The sequence below is a fragment of the Halichoeres trimaculatus genome, unplaced genomic scaffold (genome assembly GCF_033239565.1).
Source record: "Halichoeres trimaculatus isolate MK-OKI-2021-1 unplaced genomic scaffold, fHalTri1.1 fHalTri1_scaffold_6, whole genome shotgun sequence".
In the NCBI taxonomy this organism is placed as follows: Eukaryota; Metazoa; Chordata; class Actinopteri; order Labriformes; family Labridae; genus Halichoeres; species Halichoeres trimaculatus.
The window spans coordinates 18,056,084-18,073,920 of NW_027437184.1; the positions used below are offsets into that span (position 1 = coordinate 18,056,084).

At 38.0% G+C, this 17,837-nt stretch overlaps 2 protein-coding genes across 2 annotated transcripts; one reads left to right on the plus strand and one right to left on the minus strand.

Annotated features, from left to right (window-relative positions):
* Window positions 1-453: 453 nt before the first annotated feature.
* Window positions 454-12,745, minus strand: LOC141791341 (complement factor B-like). The gene is made up of 19 exons (XM_074671710.1): window positions 12,639-12,745; window positions 11,383-11,493; window positions 10,432-10,623; window positions 10,163-10,348; window positions 9,886-10,062; window positions 8,622-8,708; window positions 7,537-7,676; window positions 6,576-6,720; window positions 6,084-6,221; window positions 4,859-4,969; window positions 4,582-4,716; window positions 4,383-4,480; window positions 3,580-3,718; window positions 3,151-3,289; window positions 2,885-2,964; window positions 2,595-2,695; window positions 2,327-2,456; window positions 1,052-1,101; window positions 454-945 (listed from the first exon to the last, which is right to left on the minus strand). Exons 2-19 carry the CDS (start codon window positions 11,438-11,440, stop codon window positions 769-771), a joined length of 2,283 nt encoding a protein of 760 aa, XP_074527811.1. The 5' UTR covers window positions 11,441-11,493; window positions 12,639-12,745; the 3' UTR covers window positions 454-768.
* On the plus strand, window positions 12,683-17,837 carry chek1 (checkpoint kinase 1). The gene is made up of 14 exons (XM_074671712.1): window positions 12,683-12,867; window positions 13,145-13,210; window positions 13,804-13,918; window positions 14,014-14,122; window positions 14,691-14,755; window positions 14,845-14,914; window positions 15,001-15,189; window positions 15,403-15,507; window positions 15,582-15,665; window positions 15,741-15,813; window positions 15,895-16,063; window positions 16,253-16,384; window positions 16,798-16,899; window positions 17,422-17,837. The coding sequence occupies exons 2-14, from the start codon at window positions 13,146-13,148 to the stop codon at window positions 17,503-17,505; spliced, it is 1,362 nt and encodes a 453-aa protein (XP_074527813.1). The 5' UTR covers window positions 12,683-12,867; window position 13,145; the 3' UTR covers window positions 17,506-17,837.

A 17,837-nucleotide genomic window follows, 5' to 3' on the forward strand; every position in this document is an offset into this window, starting at 1 on the left:
TGTTTCCATCCCAAAGCTGCACACAGAGAGAAATAACTTAATTACAGTCCAAAAGGAAGATAACTTTCCATTATATCCACTTTGAATGCTCTCACTTGGCCTGAAGCCGGCTGAGTGTCCGCATTGCGCAGGCCTGCCCAGTGATCTGGAAGTGTGCCCTGAGTCACTGACCTGGAGGGGAGCTGGAAGGCTCTATCAGCAGAGCTGAATCATAAAAGAGTTTTGATGAAACCTTTTAAGTGCTGCAATAATTCATTTAGCCATCCCCTTTTTAGCTGTTTTTAATAAGCCTGAGAAAAAAAGGTTGTTTTTTTAAACTTATGATTGCACAAACCAAAGGCACCACAGTTTCTGCTCTGATTAGAAAACACAAAGAGCTACTTTGTATGAACAGACCCCTTTTAATTACTCTCAATAAGACAATGAGCAATCTGAAACTGACAACAGGTGGTTTTGTATCAATTAATGAACAAACATCTACTGTTATTTACATCTTCCTGGGGAAATCCGACAAGTGTTGTAAATATAAAGATGTATTGACTTATTTTGTAAAGTGGTTGGCTTCCAGGAACTCTATTTCAGTGATTCACACATTTTTCACAAAATGAAAGAACACCATTATTGATCAGCACGGTTACGCATGTAAACAATAGCTAATGCTTTTTTCATTAAAACTGTCATGTCCAGTTAAAAAAACTGACTGAATAAGTCACTGGATTAATTCAGCCATCCATACCTCATTAAGCAAATAACACAAGTTATTATGTTTTAGTTCTCCAGAAACTTCATTGGTATAAAATCATTCTGATCAGTTTTTCCAAGGATGTTTTTGAGAAAAGGCACAACCCTGAAAAGATTTATATGGAAGTCTCTGGAGGTCCGGGTGGAGTCCACAACATCGCCCGCAGAGCATATATCCTCGGTCCCCCAGCTCACAATGGCCACCTGCAAAAGAAATACATATTGGTTTATAGAGCTTAGTTTCCTCTTTTGGAGATATGTTAGTACAGTGAACTTATATAAAGTTTTAGACACAGATAGAGCTACTCACCTGTACTGTGCGATTATATTGGTTCTTAAACACAGCACCTCCAGAGTCACCTAACCCAGAAAAATAATTTATAGACATGATTACACCTCTAATAACCAGTGTTGAAAAGAACAGTGTTAAAACTAGCAACATTACTAACACTGTTACTTTTTCAGTAATGAGCAATCTAATTAATTACCATTCAAACGTGAGAGAGCCATTATCGTTACCAACAGTGAAATGATGCCAATGAGGATACTATGTACCCCACTTGGCTTGCTTAGCCAGGCACATGAGAGGAGCAGCCAATACAGTGTGAGGAAAAGTGCGCATACATAAGTAACAATGACTACAATCATGGTGATGCGTTTTTTAACAAGGCCGATGCTAAAGTAAACTTTTCAGCAACAAATATCACACAGCTACCTGTGTGCTTCTGTGTAACTTGCAGAGAGGATGTCTTACAGCATCTTTGGATCAAACCATCTAGAGGGATAGGGTCAGATGCTTTTCGAGGTTTGAATGTAAGGCACAAGTAGCCGACTTGTTTTGACTTGAAAATTCCTTAATAATAAGGAGGCCATCAGGAGAAATTACAAGTCGGGAGTGGAGCAAGAGACAGGGTTAAAAAGCAGGAGAATCCCTCCTCAATCGGGAGTCTTGACAGGTCTCACAGGACAGGAGCTGCAAATTTGATATGTGCAAGTGCCGAGCGGTCTGTGGGGTTAAAACTAGCATTTTCAGGCTGGGAGTAGGCCTACAGGCACAGCATTAATGTCATTTTCAGGATCTAAGTAAACAGACACCACTTCAGAGTTATATGTCATATCATCATAAAAGATGAAAAAGGCAAGAACATACATGTGAACATTATGCCCCAGAGCAAAACCTGCTCAAAATTGGACTCCTTCTGCAAAATTGAAAGTTTTTCATAAAAATTATGCAATATTTACTCTCCCTGGTAACTAATCATATTTATGTAGGATTAATTCCATTACTAATTCAACTACTTTTCAAGGAAAGTAAAGAGTAAATATAACTAATTACTTTTTTAAAACAATTTGTCTAACACTGCTAATAACTGATCAGGAACCACAGAGCTCCAGACCACAGAGTTTCATTGAACACTAGGGGGAAAAAAAGATTGAAATTTGGCTTTTAAAGTATTTTTATGTTTATAAAAAGAAATATCTGTGAGTGCTATCCCACAAAAGACATCTTTTCGATACAATCTGAAGGTTTGGGGAATTCTAAAAGAAGCAGAACAACTTTCTAAAGATAAAGAGGTGAATTTACCTTTACATGATATATGATCCCTGTAAGGGTCCAAACCACCACTGCACAGGAAGTTATCAGTCACTGCAACCTTTGGGTCTTTTGCAGTTATCCCCTTTGCACCAACTGCTGCCATGATGCAAGAGTCTCTCTGCATTGGTGAGTGGGAGAAAAAATTATAAATCAATGGGGGGTTTCGTGTTTGGGAGGAGAAATGGAGAAAACAGACAAACAATGCTGACATATCACATAAAGCACATCACAGATAGTCACAGTGAACGAAACTCACCGCATCGCCCATCTTGGCATGGACTTCCTTTAAACGAACAGTCTGTCCTTTTTTGGTGAGGAAATTGAGACTTTCAATCCGATTGTTCAGAAGAGTCTCCTCTGAAATATTCAAGATAAACATAATTATTACCAGTGGATCTCCTGAAAGTACCATGATAGTGACAGAGGGAAATGTAGAAATTTCTCTTTAGGTACCTGCAGAATAAAGCAACAGTTCTCATTTATATGTACATTTTTTATGCCTCAGGCTTTCAGTGTGATTGTTCAACATGTTTAGAGGTGGCTCACCTTGTTTCTGGCATGTTGACTCCTTGCCAGTCAGTCTTAGAGCATCACTGGTCTCCTGGGTGCATGGTATGCAGATTGGTCTGAATTGGGATATTTAAAAACAGTTAAACACTGGGGGGGATGTTCCAGAAATTCATTTCCAACACATATTTTCTTCCATTAAAATGTAGAAATATATCAATATGATATTGTTTCATCAATATAGGAGAGTTTTCACTTAATATTACTTATTTGTTAATCTATCTTCATAGGGCAAAGGCTCTTACCTGACAGAAGCAGAGAGGGTAAGGTCCTTCTTGAGTTGAACGAGAGCTACGTCGTAGTCATAAAACTCTGTCACACCATCTTTCTCCCGAGCACCAACGTTGTAATTTTGGTGTATTGTAAAGTTTTTAACTCCTTTCACTGTAAGAGAGAGATAAGGGGGGTAAACTGCAGAAAACTGTCGTCACAGTTGTATTTTATAATGAAAGTACTTGAAGGTTAAACCAATTCCAGCAACTTTTCTGGGGCTAATGCTGCGTTTCCACTCAGTACACAGAAGTTGGAATGTCCGAGTTCTGAGTGGAAACACCAAACTGTATAATGTTAATGTTTGATTCACAAACCAGCACATTTTGTTTTGATCAACATATCACACAGTGTTTCAACTTTTTCAGAATGGAGGTAGGCTAATAATAGATAAATACTGTTACCTGTTACTCCTCCAATTTCAACAGTGATGCCATCAGGAAGCACTCCAAATGGGAAGCAGTGAGCTGCAGTCAAGATGAACTGAGGATTCACCAGAGCGCCCAGGCAGTTTTTTGATTTTGCTTCATTCTGAAATACATACTTTAAACGGCATGTTGCTGTCATTACACAGAATCCACTTTGAAAGCAAAGAAAAACATCAGCAATGGTTGAAAAGTGATTTTTTTGTAGGAAATTGTTAAACCTGATGGGCTTCATCCTTCAAACCTACTATTTTTCAATTAGGTTATTTTCCCCAGTGTAAAAAGTAATTCTCCTTATTTAAGATGAAACAAAATAAACTTGTACAGTAAAACAAAGGTGCAAGAAGCAAATGACTTTCTGGATATCCATATTCCATGATAACCACAGAACTCGGTTCTCCATTAAATGCCTTGCATAAAAACTTCTTACATGTAATATGGAGTCCCACAGGGCTTCTTTCTGGGTCATCTACATTTCTGTCTTTCTCTTCCCCTCTTGGCCAAAAAATTTACTATAAATCTGCTTGTGCCAAGCTTATTTTGTGTATAGTATTTGTTGACAATTTAAGGAATTCATCAACAGACCTTCTCCAAAATTGCACAGCCCACATTTACTTTTAAAGTGTGTGTTCTGTGTATTGATCTGTATAAATTGGCCTAACTTGATTTAAATGAGTGTGATTCATACTGCAGAGCTAGGTGTATACTTCTTTTCAGTGTACTGTCAAACATGTTGCCAAAATGTATGATGGTGTTGACAACGAAGAAATTGATACACTCACCTGGATATTCAAGGATGCCCACCATGGATACATTTTCCTTTGGTCGTCTGTTTCATACTCTCTATGAAGACCACAAAGACCCACCACTTCGTCCTCATCTGTGTAAATCAATCAATAAATAAATACATTGTGGCTGTTCTAGTATAATCATATATTCGTAATAAAAGTATATTGGTGTTCATCTTTCTGGGTTACTTACTAATCATCTGATCAAGAGTTTCTCTGAAGTCTTTAATTTTACTCATTCTGTAATAATGCTGGCCACCCAACCCAGTTGCAAGGGGCTGCAGGTCTTCATCAAAGATGTCAGTACCAATGGCAAAAACATAAATATCTGGAAAAGAAAGTGACATTGCATCATAAATTGACCCACTTTGTTTTGAAACATTATTTCATTCGGCAACGTATCAATAAATAAAGCCATGAGGTTTCAGATAACAACTCATACAAACTGCTACTCTAAAAATAAAACTCACCAAGATACTCCTCTCTGGATCCAGGCTGATTTTCACCTGTGTGGTTCATGTAAACCATGTTCTTTATTCTATTTACCCTGGGTAGAGGGGAGCCGCCCATGTTATAGGCACCTGCAATAAAACAAAACATCATGCATAACAGAAAAAAAATGATTAAAAAAAGGGAATCATTTCTTACTTGTGATAAACATATTTGAATACATTTAATTACTTTAGGCTCTCTTATTCAATAAATTCAGGGCCCCCCTTAATTTTCCCCCATGGCCTTTCTAACCCATAACTAAACACACAGTCACATAAACAAATGTCTCACCATAGGCAAAGAAAACAGATGGCAAGTCAGTCATGTTCTTCAAAAGGGGCAAGTTAAGAAAAATAAGCCTTAGTACAGTGTGTGCCGACAGCATTGCAGATTTGCTTTTTAAATGGTAAGTATGTGGTTCCTGGTGCTTCTGCAATAGACTGCACGCAGAATCTCAAAGAACAACAGTTTTTAACTCTTCCACACAAGCTTCATATTTTAAGGCAGAAGACTGCAGCTTGATCAAAACACACTGGCAAATGTGTTGAATTTCTGTAACTTCAGAGTGATTTTTAACACTTTCTGGGCAAAATAGACCCGCAAACACGGTGTGCAACATCACATTGAAAAATACGACAGCCACTTTTTGAGCAGAAATATTTAAAAGTGACACTTTTCTATGCAATGTTCACATTTTCAATCCAAGGGTGATGTTGGTGGGAGGAAAACTGAGGGAGAGGCATGAGTCTCCTGAATTTCTTAGAATTGTTTAGCTGTTGTGACTTCTGGTGATAAATCCTCATCAGCTTTATATAAAGGTATCTATAAAACCATCCCTTGCTGGCAACGCAGATAAGTGCGTTTCTGAAGTCTTGCTGCGTTGCTCCTATCATAACTTCAGGTTCCTCTTGTGGCCCTGGCTTCAAGTTTTGGGAATCAGTGACTTAACTAGTTGTTATGCAGAATAAATAGACACATAAGTCATCCAGGGTGAGTATAAAAATGGGTACAAATTTTTAACAAATAAGAGAAAAAGCTTGATGTTAAGAATTAAAAAAATTTCCTATCTTGCTGGTAAATTCTGAAATCTGAGTGTGTTTAAATGTGAAGTTTTCTTGCTATCACCTTTAGTATTGACAAATACTCCCCAGATTGTTCAGTATCTATTGTTGGAATAAGCTTGTAGTAAGAGCCAGATATTACCATCACTAAAAAGTAGAATGACGTGACGGTGCTCCTGAAAACTGTCCTTTTTCTCCCATTCAACTCTTTCCTTGATGAATCCCATTTTTTCCTCAAAGTTCTTGAAGACCTTATTCAGATCAGTTCCTGTGCTTCTGTCTGTAAATCAAAAAACAAACACACACAGAAAGAGAGAAAAAGACAGTAAATAAACATCGAATGTGTATTTGTTTTCAGCAGAAGTTTGAATACAGATAGCTAAAACGCAAAACCTATCTGCAAAATTTTCTGATTTTCTGATTTTCCTTTGGATGATGAGAAGAAGGAATGCTGCTCACATTCAGCCTGCAATTAATATTGAAACATAGTCTATAATCAGTGTCATGCATTGAGTATCCTTAAGAAATAGCATTCTGCAAGAAAACAGCATGTTTTTATAGTTTTCTCAAAAAAGTGAATTTTGCAGATAGGAGGTTTTTCATTTCAGCCATGCATCTGATGTGTCATACTCACCCCCTACTTGAAAACTGTCCACTCTCTTCCTGATATCTTTTAGCGCCAAGGTTTTATTATAAAATTCAAGAATATTGACGACCTCATAGACATCAGAGGAGAAAAAGACAATTTCATAGTTTGGAGTCACGCTGAAGGATGCAATCTGTAGGAAGAAAAGAGCAGTTATTCACAAAAATAGTCTTTAGCTTTTAACACTTTTTAAAGTATGAAACTTGATGGGCTTTTTTTTCATACTTTGTTAACACAACACCTCTGTATGCATCAAACTGCTTATGGTTGTTATTCTGTTAAGTAATCGATTCATTTATCAGCAGAAAGAGAATCCTGTAGTGTGCTTTGACAGCAAGCCAAGAGACCTATGCCAAGAAGCATCCATCAAGATTATGACGGGTAATTCATAATTAAATTTACTTCTAATGGGTTGTTGGCAGCCAAGTAGGATGGGATTGTGTTGTGTGTGCATGTGAAGTGTACACTGTGCCAAATGTGCTTCTAAGAGTGTTTCAGACAACATGAGAGGCTCCATCGGCCAGCTCCGTCTTAAAGTATGAGGATAAGAAACACTTCTTGTTATATGACAGTCACATTAAAACCTTTTCTAAAGTTCTGATATAACTCATTTTATTCTCAACAAACTAAAGTGATGTATTGATTAGTCAGATGTACAGACTAGTTACATTATCCACTTTATTTTTTTATATCTTTTAAAATCTCAGCAGATTCATTACAAGCATTCATCAGTTGTAATCTGTGTTTTCACCCCATGTGTATCCGATATATTCTGCACACAGTCATCATCAAACAAACAGCAAAGATTTGCTGACTGTTTGCATTTCTGTTTTTACTGTGAACAGTCCATCCTTTTAAAGGCATCATAGACATTTGCCATTTAGGGTTATACAGTTTGGAATAAAACTAATTCTTACCCTAATTTCTTTTCAAAATAAAAGTTTCTTACCTTATCTATGAGTTTTAGGACAGCTTCTATTGCCTTATCATACTGTGTCTTTTCAATGCTCTCAGAAATATCCACTGCAATGTAGATGTTAAGTTTTCCACTCTTTGATATCCGGATGGACCTCCCCTCCTGTGTGTCATCTGAATACAAAACATAAATGCTGTTATTTTTTTCAACATACATTCCTATTCTTGTTGGTTTTATTGTTCATTGTGTTCAGCCATTTCCATCTTTGTCTGTTTTACTGATCACTTGTGTTAAATGCTTGATTCTGATAGGCTATAACTCAATAACAATAGTTGTTTATTCTGAGCAGTTACAGTAACACAAGAGACAACCTGATCACATAAATGATACCACGTCAAATCTGATAAAAACGCATTATAATTCCCCTTTTCTTGTTGACACCAGCAGAGAAAACTTGTCAAGCAGAGAGAACGTGCAATAGTGAGATATGTTAAAACACACATGGAGCAGGAGCAGAAAACGGGCTCAAAACAACCACAAACTGAAACACCGGTGGGTTGTGTTGACGGGTTCTGCATCAACAGAGAAAACGCTGACATGTAAAATTTACCTTGAATGAGAATGTCAATTTTAATGTGATTTGTAACAGTAAAGAAAGCTACTGTCCACACTTAAAATAAATGAGGAAGTTGAGCTTATTGTATATTCGACCTCTGAGGACACATTAAAATCTGAGGAAAAATTTCACTCATCTGCAATAAATAAACATTTTTTACAACATTAAACTCATCTTTAGCTCAATACTTTGTGTACCCATCCTTGTATATTGAATTGAGTTACAGGTTGGGTGATGTTAACATCAGGGTCTTGTCTCATCTTGTCAGGACTTTATTTCTCACATCTACCTTCTCTTTGTACCTTTACAAAAAAAAAGAGCTTTGATAGAGCTGACTAATACACATACACAACGAGAGTATGATCTGCTTCACTGCTAATGTTTCATTAAAGAAACAAAAACAAAACAAGGCAGGTTTGTTTCACTTGCTTACCATAAAACAGACATAGAATACCGTTAGCATAAAACAATGTTCATCACTGAATTAGCTTCAGGCACTTACCTGGTGATTGTAATGTGGTGAGGGTGGTCTTGATGGCACCGCCAAACATCTGTGAAACCTCCTGAGGAGTGTCATATGTGTATTTGTCTATGTGAAGGAAAAGCCACAAAAAGGATTGGCATAAACACAGAGAGTCATCAACTTCACCAAAACGTCCGTGTTTGTCTAATTTTTTATCAGCAGGCACAATAGCTGGTGGGAAGTGGCTGAAAGATCATGCCCTGACTTTTGCAAATGACTTACTGTACCTATGGAGATCTGACCAACAAGAAGTGGACCATTAGAGACAATCCCTATCTTTATTATGTTTATTCAAATGATTTATGCATGTAAAATTACAGCACAAAAAGTGTTGCATGGAACTTTTTTTTTAAATGACAAATTTTGATCATTAAGTTTTAGTTACAATATTATACAGGAATGTTCCTTTAAATTTATGTTAGTCTCTCATCCCTTTAGTTTCATGCACTGGCACTGGAGCTGTCTCAACAACACAGCCTGTTGGGTTGGACTGCATTCATACAATCACAGTGACTCTGCACATGATTGGTTACTCCATCTCCCCTCTTTTTCCAGTTTCCTCTCCCTGTCTTTCTTTTTCTCTGGGTTTCGCTCCCCTCTCTTTATCAAATTTTAGTTCAATACAAAATAGCTTTACTGGCATGAAAGTCAGGAGGATATTGCCAAAACTTAAACACCATAGCTCAACAAATCATCAGATCCTCAAATAGCATCTTCCCCCCTCCCCTCTCTGACCTGGGTTGGGAGCACTCTGGTTGCTTATATTTATATTCTTTTTGAGCTATTTTTTTATGAGCTCACAGTGTTTTTGTCCTCAGTTTGACATTATAATTGGGTGGAACAGACAGTTTGCATGACAACAGCTGTCAGGCAACTCCGACAGGCAGGTCGCTTCAATGCAGATGAAGAAACTAAAAATCACAAAAGTGTGACGTGATTTAGAAAAAGGATAAAAGCTTATGAGCTCTTTACTTAAGCACATTGATTTAGTCAGGTAAAAGGTAACTGAATTATCTGAACTTAAAAATAAAAGGAGAGATATACATGATCTAACCTTGGCTCTCACAGGTGAACTTAGCACAGATTATGTGTCAAGTGTGAACTTTTAACCCAACATGCTGATGAAAGCAGTTCAGGGTAACCAGTAGTGATAATTCTTCATACAGACCCTTTCAATATTGAACCTCATTCAGATGACTCAGTACATGAAGAACATGAAAACATTTATGAGTGTATTTCTTACAGTAGCAGGTCGGTTCGATGCCTGTCCACTCTCCATTCTCCAGACACACTCTCTCGCTGGATCCCACCAAAAACAGGTCACCTTTGCAGCTGTATTTCACCTTGTCATCAATACCAAAAATGTTCCCATCTCTTGAGGCACCAGCTGGGATACCAGGGTCTGCACAGTTATCGCCCGCTGTAGCGGTATTAAAAAAACAGACAACAGATCATTAAATCACAAAAAGAAAGGTGGCTCGAAACCATTCTGACATCTTTTACCCATGTTCAGGACTTACAGCCACGGCTGCAGATTGGAGTAGAGTTGCTCCACTTGCCATTTGGTAAACAAGTGCGTGATCCTGAGCCTCGCAATGTGTACCCAGAGTAGCACTCATACGTGGTCTCCTGGTTCACAAAGTACTTCTCTTGAAAAGGAGAGACTTCTCCAAACTCCAGGACACTGGGGTCTGGGCATTCAACCACTGACAAACAAGAGGATCAAAGTGATCATGTGGAGCTCAGCAGCTTAGTGCAAAGTAAGAAATATCCTCGCCACATCACTCACTTTTGCATCTCTGATATCTTTTACGAGGTGGATACCAGCTGCCATCGAGCTGACACAGATGGTGCGTATGTGGATATGGATAGAAGCCCTCTGGGCACTGGTAGATCAACATACTGCCTCTCTGCAACTGCTTGGTCAGTGTGTAATTACCCCCCATATTTGCAATTGAGCAATCACACTGCACTTCACCTCCTGAAAAAAGAAAGAAGAGCTTTATGGGAAATATGGATTTCAGCAGCGTACATAGCTTGAGATTAGCATTACTTGGAGCAATTCTAGTGCTAGCTTACATTTTTATAGTTTAAGTCTTCATATAATTTGAAACCTGAGTGCAGTTTGCCCTCATCATAAAATCTGCTTATAATTTTCCAAGTACCAGTAACATGTATAATACCAGAGACACTAATAACAGCAATGGCTTATAAATTCACCTTTGAAAAACCCTTTTATGAGTATTTCTCAACTGACAATGTCTTTGTTATGCCTCGTGGACATGCCCAAATTAACACAACTCTCAGGAAGCATTAATGTTTCCAGTCTGACTGTGTAGTGCTTTAACCTTTAGGGCCTATTAGTTTGTTTTGTTTTGTTAGCATGGGATTTTGGAAAAGGCAGAAAGATGTAATAAAATTGGCCTTACAGACTTCACTCCAGGGTCAGAAGATATCACAGTTGTACTTACAAGCTGAGCAGTACAAGCATAAAAGAATGGCTAAGCTCATCTTTGTGTAAAAATCACTAAGTGCTCCTTTAAATAAAAGACTTTTCAGCCCTCAGTCAACAGTTGATGAAAACTTCAGACATAAGTTGACTGACATACAAGTTTTATCTTTAGATTTGGCTTCTCTGACATATCCAATCAGGAAAGTGTACATAGTTTAAAGTTGGTACAATTTCTAACAAATTGCATCTAGACATTGTCTTTCCTCAGTTTGAATCAAAGCACCTTACCCATACAGAGGAGGCACAAAAGTGCAGCAAGCCAAATCCTACAGATAGAAAATCCCATGTTGAGTCTCCAGCTGAGTGAATCAGGATTTTGCAGGAGCAGTGGATTTATTTCTAAATAGAGAGAGATGTTGAGAAAGAGGGGTTGGGTTGACAAAGACTCTTCTGGAACTTATTAACTTCATGACAAATAAAAGAAGATCAATATTGTGTGTCAAAGAAAAGTCCTAGTTTTAATTATGAATCATTCACTTTTAGAAGTTCATCAAACATCTGTTTTTGAAACAGCTAAAATAAACTAACAAGAAAGACATGTCAGGTGAGTATTCTTTTAACTATTTTACTGGTAGTACCTTATAAATAATTAAACCTTTTAAAAAAAGAGAGGAAGAACTGACATTTTCAACTCAGACATCCAACAAATTCAGCACCTTGGCTTGCATGTTGAGTCTCACTGCTAAGATTGAAATTTATCTTAAAGTCTCCTTCCGAAGTCCTGACCAGAAAGTGCAATGTAACTGAACTACTCTTGACAAACCCTCGACTTTTTCCATCCTGGATTTCCCGCCATACATACACATGGTCACATGCTACTAAAAAACAACACAATTAGGCAACAAAGACAAACATTCCTTTCATCATTTCCCAAAACCTGCATATTTGTTGAGTGTAGCTTATTGACACAACGGTTAAGATATTGATTGAATACCCAGTCATCCACTGCCTGACCCTAATAGTGTCGCAGCTTGTTTTGATGTTATATTACTGAAGTCATAAATTATAAAGCTCATTCATTTAGGTAGTTTATATACATGTATATTAAAGGGTCACACTGACAAGCCAGGCAGTTGCTCTACACAACCCCAGTTTGAATTGACCTACTTTGGCTGTCTGTCGTTTTTAGGATCGATTTTCAGATTTCTTTTTCTCATTTGAAGCCCAACATGGACTTGTGCCTCTCTATATTTCTCAGCTTTTTATCTGAGTTGGAGCCAAAACGCAGTATGCGATCCCCTGGCAGTGCTACTGGCTGTCCCAAGGTCCAGATTAAAGAAGTGGACAGAGGATTTTCTGTCAGTGTCCCAGAACTTTGTTAGAGCCTGCCAGGAGAAATTAGACTCACACTATCAGTTCTGTTATACTGTGACTGTATCTAGTTTCAACTTTAATTTCACTCACTTCTTTTTATATCTATTTATACGTAAAGATTTATTTCATTGTTTGGCTGCTTCTTGTAATAAGTTTCAATTCAATTTTACCTGTATACTTGCTTGTCACCAGAAGGCGCCATGACGAACTGCCTTTCCACCACACGAAGAAGAAAAAGCGGATATGACGATCTTGGGCGGAAGTTATCGCAGAGTGAAACTACAACGCGCCAAATTTGTGACAAACGTAGAGCTGTCATTTTCTTAAAAACACAGCGATAGTTCGTCCAATTTTTTAAAACCGATCATCAAACGTAGCTAGCTGGAAAAGGCCGTTCAGGTGAGGCAAACAGTTTTATCTGCGGGTTAAAACATCTATTTTCATCGTGTGTATGCGGTTTTGTGTCGTACAGCAGAGCCCTTCTTGAGTTCATGGATGGCTTTAAACGGCAAATTAATTTTCTTCGGCTATAGTTTAACAAATTAATTTGGAAATATTCATAAATCATGTGTAACAGTTTTTAAATACGCAGAAATAGACAGCGACATGTCTGTGTGGGTATGTTTGTGTATTTTCATGCCTATATACGTGTGTTTGTTTGTGTTCCTGTTTTTAGCATGGCCGTGCCCTTTGTGCAAGACTGGGACCTTGTTCAGACTCTTGGAGAAGGAGCATATGGAGAGTATGAATCATAATCAGCGAAACATTCAGTACTTTTCTTTATAGCAGTGCATAGTCGATTTAATTCATACAAGGGTATCGCTTTTGAACCTGAGGTAGTAGAATAATGATATATGTGGAGTTTCATAAATGAGGGATGTGTTGCCATTTTGTATTGATAAGGGCTCTAACTAGATAAATTAAAAAAAAAAAATACAACAGACAACATCAGCATTTTCCTGAAATTTGACACCCCCAGATCTGTCTGTCTAGTGGTTAATAAAAAATGAATAGAATTGGATTGATGCACATTTTCTTTTCGTCTGTAATAGATGCAAAGGAAGCTACTTCTTTACTCATTAGAGAAGAAAATATAAATAATAAATAAGCACATTAAAACAAATGGGGGTTAGTCATTTTCAGTTTTCCCAACAAAAAAGATTTATGAAAACTGAGCCAGACCACATATTTACCAGGGAATTTTAATTTATTCGCTGCTCACCCTGTATATTTCTATTTTTTACTTTATGTATTATTACCCTTGAAAGTATAACTTCGTCAGTTGTCTTGTCTTACCATTTTGGACTCTGACACACTTTTATTTCTGGGTTTCAGAGTAAGGCTTCTGGTTAACAGACAGACAGAAGAGGCTGTGGCAGTGAAAGTGATCGACACCTCGCAGGCTAAAGACTGTGCTGAAAATGTTAAAAAGGAAGTCTGCATACATAAGGTAATATAGACATCATATGTGTAGTTAGTGAAGAGCTGAAGTCTGAAAAGATGTAATCACATATTGAATATTTAATAACTACAAACTGTTTGCAGATGCTGAACCACACAAACATTGTGCGGTTTTTTGGCCATCGGAGGGAAGGTCCAACCGTTTACCTCTTCCTGGAGTACTGCACCGGAGGGGAGCTGTTTGACAGAATCGGTGAGACACATTTTCACATCATGACAAATATTTCTCTGAACATTGATTAGATTAATGCCATCAATACAGGACTTGAGAGATTAATCTCCTTTTTAAACAGGACTACCAAAACTTAAATGTATTCATATTTTCATCATCACATGAAACTAAACTCATATACTTTAGGATTAAATTGAACTAAAGCTTGTTTTTTTTTAAAAAACAAAAAACCATTAACTCTCAACACTGGTGGTAAGATTGGACAAGATGGCTAACTGTCTAAAGATATAGATGTATACTGATGCTGAGCTATCAGTGAATTAAGTGAATGTGGTGAGTGGATGAATGGGTCATGTTATGGGAAAGCACTTTGAGTAATCAGTGAAGACAAAGAAGGAGCCCAGACACTACAGTATTTCACGGTTTTTACCAGCAATTTCACAAACTTTTAACTCTCTGAAGTCATAGGTTGTACAGTACAGAAAAAACTGTCTCAATTAGTGATCCTCTTGTTGTTGCCTCCTAGAAATCCCTGTATGTATCATCAGTCGCTAATCATTCATGTCATTCAAATTTCCATTTATTCCAGAGCCTGATGTAGGGATGACAGAAACAGACGGGCATAGATTTTTCCAGCAGCTAATAGCGGCTGTGGTAAGTGAAGAAAGTTATTGTACTGGTTTGTCCCTCTGCCCCTCTCTTTTTCCTTTTTTTTATCCTAATCAGTATTCCCATTTGTGCAGGAATACCTCCACAACTCTGGAATCACGCACAGAGACATAAAGCCAGAGAACATTTTGCTGGATGACAAAGGTGAGTAAGTACATTTCACATGAAGGTGTTGAAGGGATAGCTTTAATTTGGTCTTTTTCTAACTGTCAGCTGTGGTTGTTCTTTAGATAACCTTAAGCTGACAGATTTTGGCCTGGCAACGATGTTTCGCTTCAAAGGAAGAGAGCGGCGTCTAAATCGGCTCTGTGGGACGCTTCCGTACGTAGCTCCAGAGCTGCTCAGCCAAGCAGATTACAGAGCTCAGCCTGCAGATATTTGGGCTTGTGGGATTGTCCTTACTGCCATGTTGGCTGGAGGTAAGACAGCTGTATAACACAATGCGGTATCGTAATGTCTTCCAGCAAAAAAATGTAAAAGAAATCAAGCATGTTTAACTTTGGAGATCTAAGAAAGAAGAATTCTGTGACAGTGACATCTTCAAGAATTCACTTGTGATCAGCAGACTTGTATGTATGATATTAGTGTTCAGAAAAGTCTTGTCACTGCCCCTGTTTGTTATTTATTTTCAGAGTTGCCATGGGACCAGCCCACTGAGAGCTGTCAGGAGTATTCAGACTGGCTGCAGAAGAAAACATACCTTCCTCCTTGGAAGAAAATACGACCAACGCCTCTCAGTGAGTCCCAAGTATTAAAACTTTAATTCATTTCAATATTCACACAGATCATTCCCATTTAATTCTTTGTCCAGGTTTGTTGTCCAAGCTATTGCTGGCCTGTCCTGATGCACGCATCACCATCCCCGACATTAAAAAAGATCGCTGGTTCACTCAAGGTATGTCTTGATATCAGGATGATGCAAAACTTGAAGTGACGTCCTCTGGACTGATGTTTGTCTGATTCTCTGCAGGTGTGAAACAACCCCTGGGCTCAGGGAACAAAATTCTTCGCTCAGATAGCGGACTCATATCTCGTGCTAACAGGTTTAAGCTTTGTCTATTTTTTTATTTCATTTTGAAGTCATTTCCAGTGGTTATCTAAAACCAACGCCTCTGTTTCTGTAGTGATGACAGGATGCAGTTTTCAAGCTCTCAGCCGGACTTGGCTGCAGGAGGCTGGGAGGCTACGCTGCTGATCAGCCAAATTGAAGGTCAGGTTAGCTTCTCTCAGCCCACCAAGCCAGAGCACATGTTGCTGGGAAGTCAGCTGATGGGCACACCAGGAGCCAGTCAGGTAGATCATACAGTCAGGGCTTTATTTTTTGTTTCTGTGTTGAACTGATGAACAACGTCCCTTTGCTGAAAACAGCCATGCTTCATTTGTTTACTTATTTATTTTAGTTTTAGTTTTAGTTTTATTCTTTCCCATCTTAGAACACTTCACTAATGCATCAATTTTGTCCCTTTTTCTCACTGTGTGCAGTCGCCCTGGCAGAGATTGGTTCGCAGAATGACCCGATTCTTCACTACTGTGAATGCTGACGCCTCCTTATCTGAACTCAAAGATGCCTGTGAGGGCCTCGCACTGAACTTCAAGATTACCTGCAGCAAACAGGTACTCCTATCCCAAATATACAAGATGGTAACATCTACAGAGTAGATGACAGATGATTCAGATTGGTGCAATAGTCTTTAAACCTGTTTATTTTTGCTGTAAAAGTTGGCTCTCTGGCCTGGTGTGTATGAATTTTCTAGTGTTTCCACAGGCAGCCCAAAGCAGACTTAATAATCTGCAGTTTTTAAGTTCTTCACTGTAGGCTTAATGATTTTAGACCAAAGTCTGCTGCTTGGGGAAGACCTTACTACATGTTCCTGTGCAGAGCTGATAAAACTAACATTGTGCTCTCCTTCTGTTAACCATGTCTCTGATTTTGACAGTTTTGGATGGCTAATGTTATTAGCCCACAAGCCTTACCAGCACAGACAAGAAAACACCTGAGTTAAAAGAACATTTCTTTGTGCTTTTAGGTGACGGTGAGCACGTTAGACAAACGCAATAACAAGCTGATCTTCAAAGTCCACCTGCTAGAGATGAACCAGAGAGTGCTGCTCGACTTCAGACTGTCTAAGGTGGGTTTAATTTTCAATCAAGAAAACTAAAAATGAATTCTCCATCTTCATATTCTAGTCATAACAATGTTGTGAGGTTCAAGGGATCAGTGAAGCCAGTTTTTGTCTTCATCTTTTCTTAATCTGAATTTTTTCTGTCAAATCTAAGTTCATATTGATGTAGAAACAATTATGATACAGAAATCCTGAGGATGTAGTTGAGATGAATGCTTCAGCATGAGCACAGCTCACAGAGGTCGTTAAAGTTCTTTTAAAGACCTCAAATCTAAATTTATCCAATAATTATTAAAAGAGATCACTCTGTAACATCTTACAAACATGACACTGCTCTAAAATATAAACTCTGATAAATCTTAATCGAATCGGCTCACATTCTGTAAAGACTGAAAACAAGTGAAGTAACTTTAGCTAAGTTAAACAGACCTGGACCTGAAAAGCTAGTCACTGTGTCTTAGATGAATCACAGCTCATGGAGTGAATGTTGGTTTTCTTTAAAGACATGTTGACATGTTCTGTTTTCAGGGTGACGGTCTGGAGTTCAAGCGTCTATTTGTGAAAATAAAACACAAACTGAGTGACATCATCAGCACGCAGAAGATCACCTGAGCTGAGGCTAAAACGAAGAAACACTGATGTGAACCTGTACATATTTAGCTGTTCTAATGATATTTTAAACATACTCTGCTGTTCTCTGTAAGTGTGTTGTGTTTGTTATCTTGTATTTCTCTCTTTGTCAGACTTACTGGTTTGTTACATGTCTGGAGTGCAGAAAGGACACTCTTTATAAAGTGTCAAAAATCAAGTTTTAGTTTTGTGTTAAAGAGATGACTGTCAGTAAAGTGACACATTGGACTGGAAGAAGGCGTGCTACCTTTTTCTGCCATCGTGAAGACTGATTATGTTTGACTTTTTAATCGTTGATTGAATAAATGATTAAA

Bases quoted from the DNA above. Each gene is read 5' to 3' on its own strand.
- LOC141791341 (XM_074671710.1), bottom strand. From the start codon at position 11,440: ATGGGATTTTCTATCTGTAGGATTTGGCTTGCTGCACTTTTGTGCCTC. The intron at 10,624-11,382 runs GTAAGGTGCTTT...TTCTTTTTTCAG, and splicing joins TTTGTGCCTCCTCTGTATGG to GAGGTGAAGTGCAGTGTGAT. The intron at 2,696-2,884 runs GTGAGCCACCTC...TGAATATTTCAG, and splicing joins GTCAACATGCCAGAAACAAG to AGGAGACTCTTCTGAACAAT.
- chek1 (XM_074671712.1), top strand. From the start codon at position 13,146: ATGGCCGTGCCCTTTGTGCAAGACTGGGACCTTGTTCAGACTCTTGGA. The intron at 14,123-14,690 runs GTGAGACACATT...CATTTATTCCAG, and splicing joins GGAGCTGTTTGACAGAATCG to AGCCTGATGTAGGGATGACA. The intron at 14,756-14,844 runs GTAAGTGAAGAA...CCATTTGTGCAG, and splicing joins AGCAGCTAATAGCGGCTGTG to GAATACCTCCACAACTCTGG.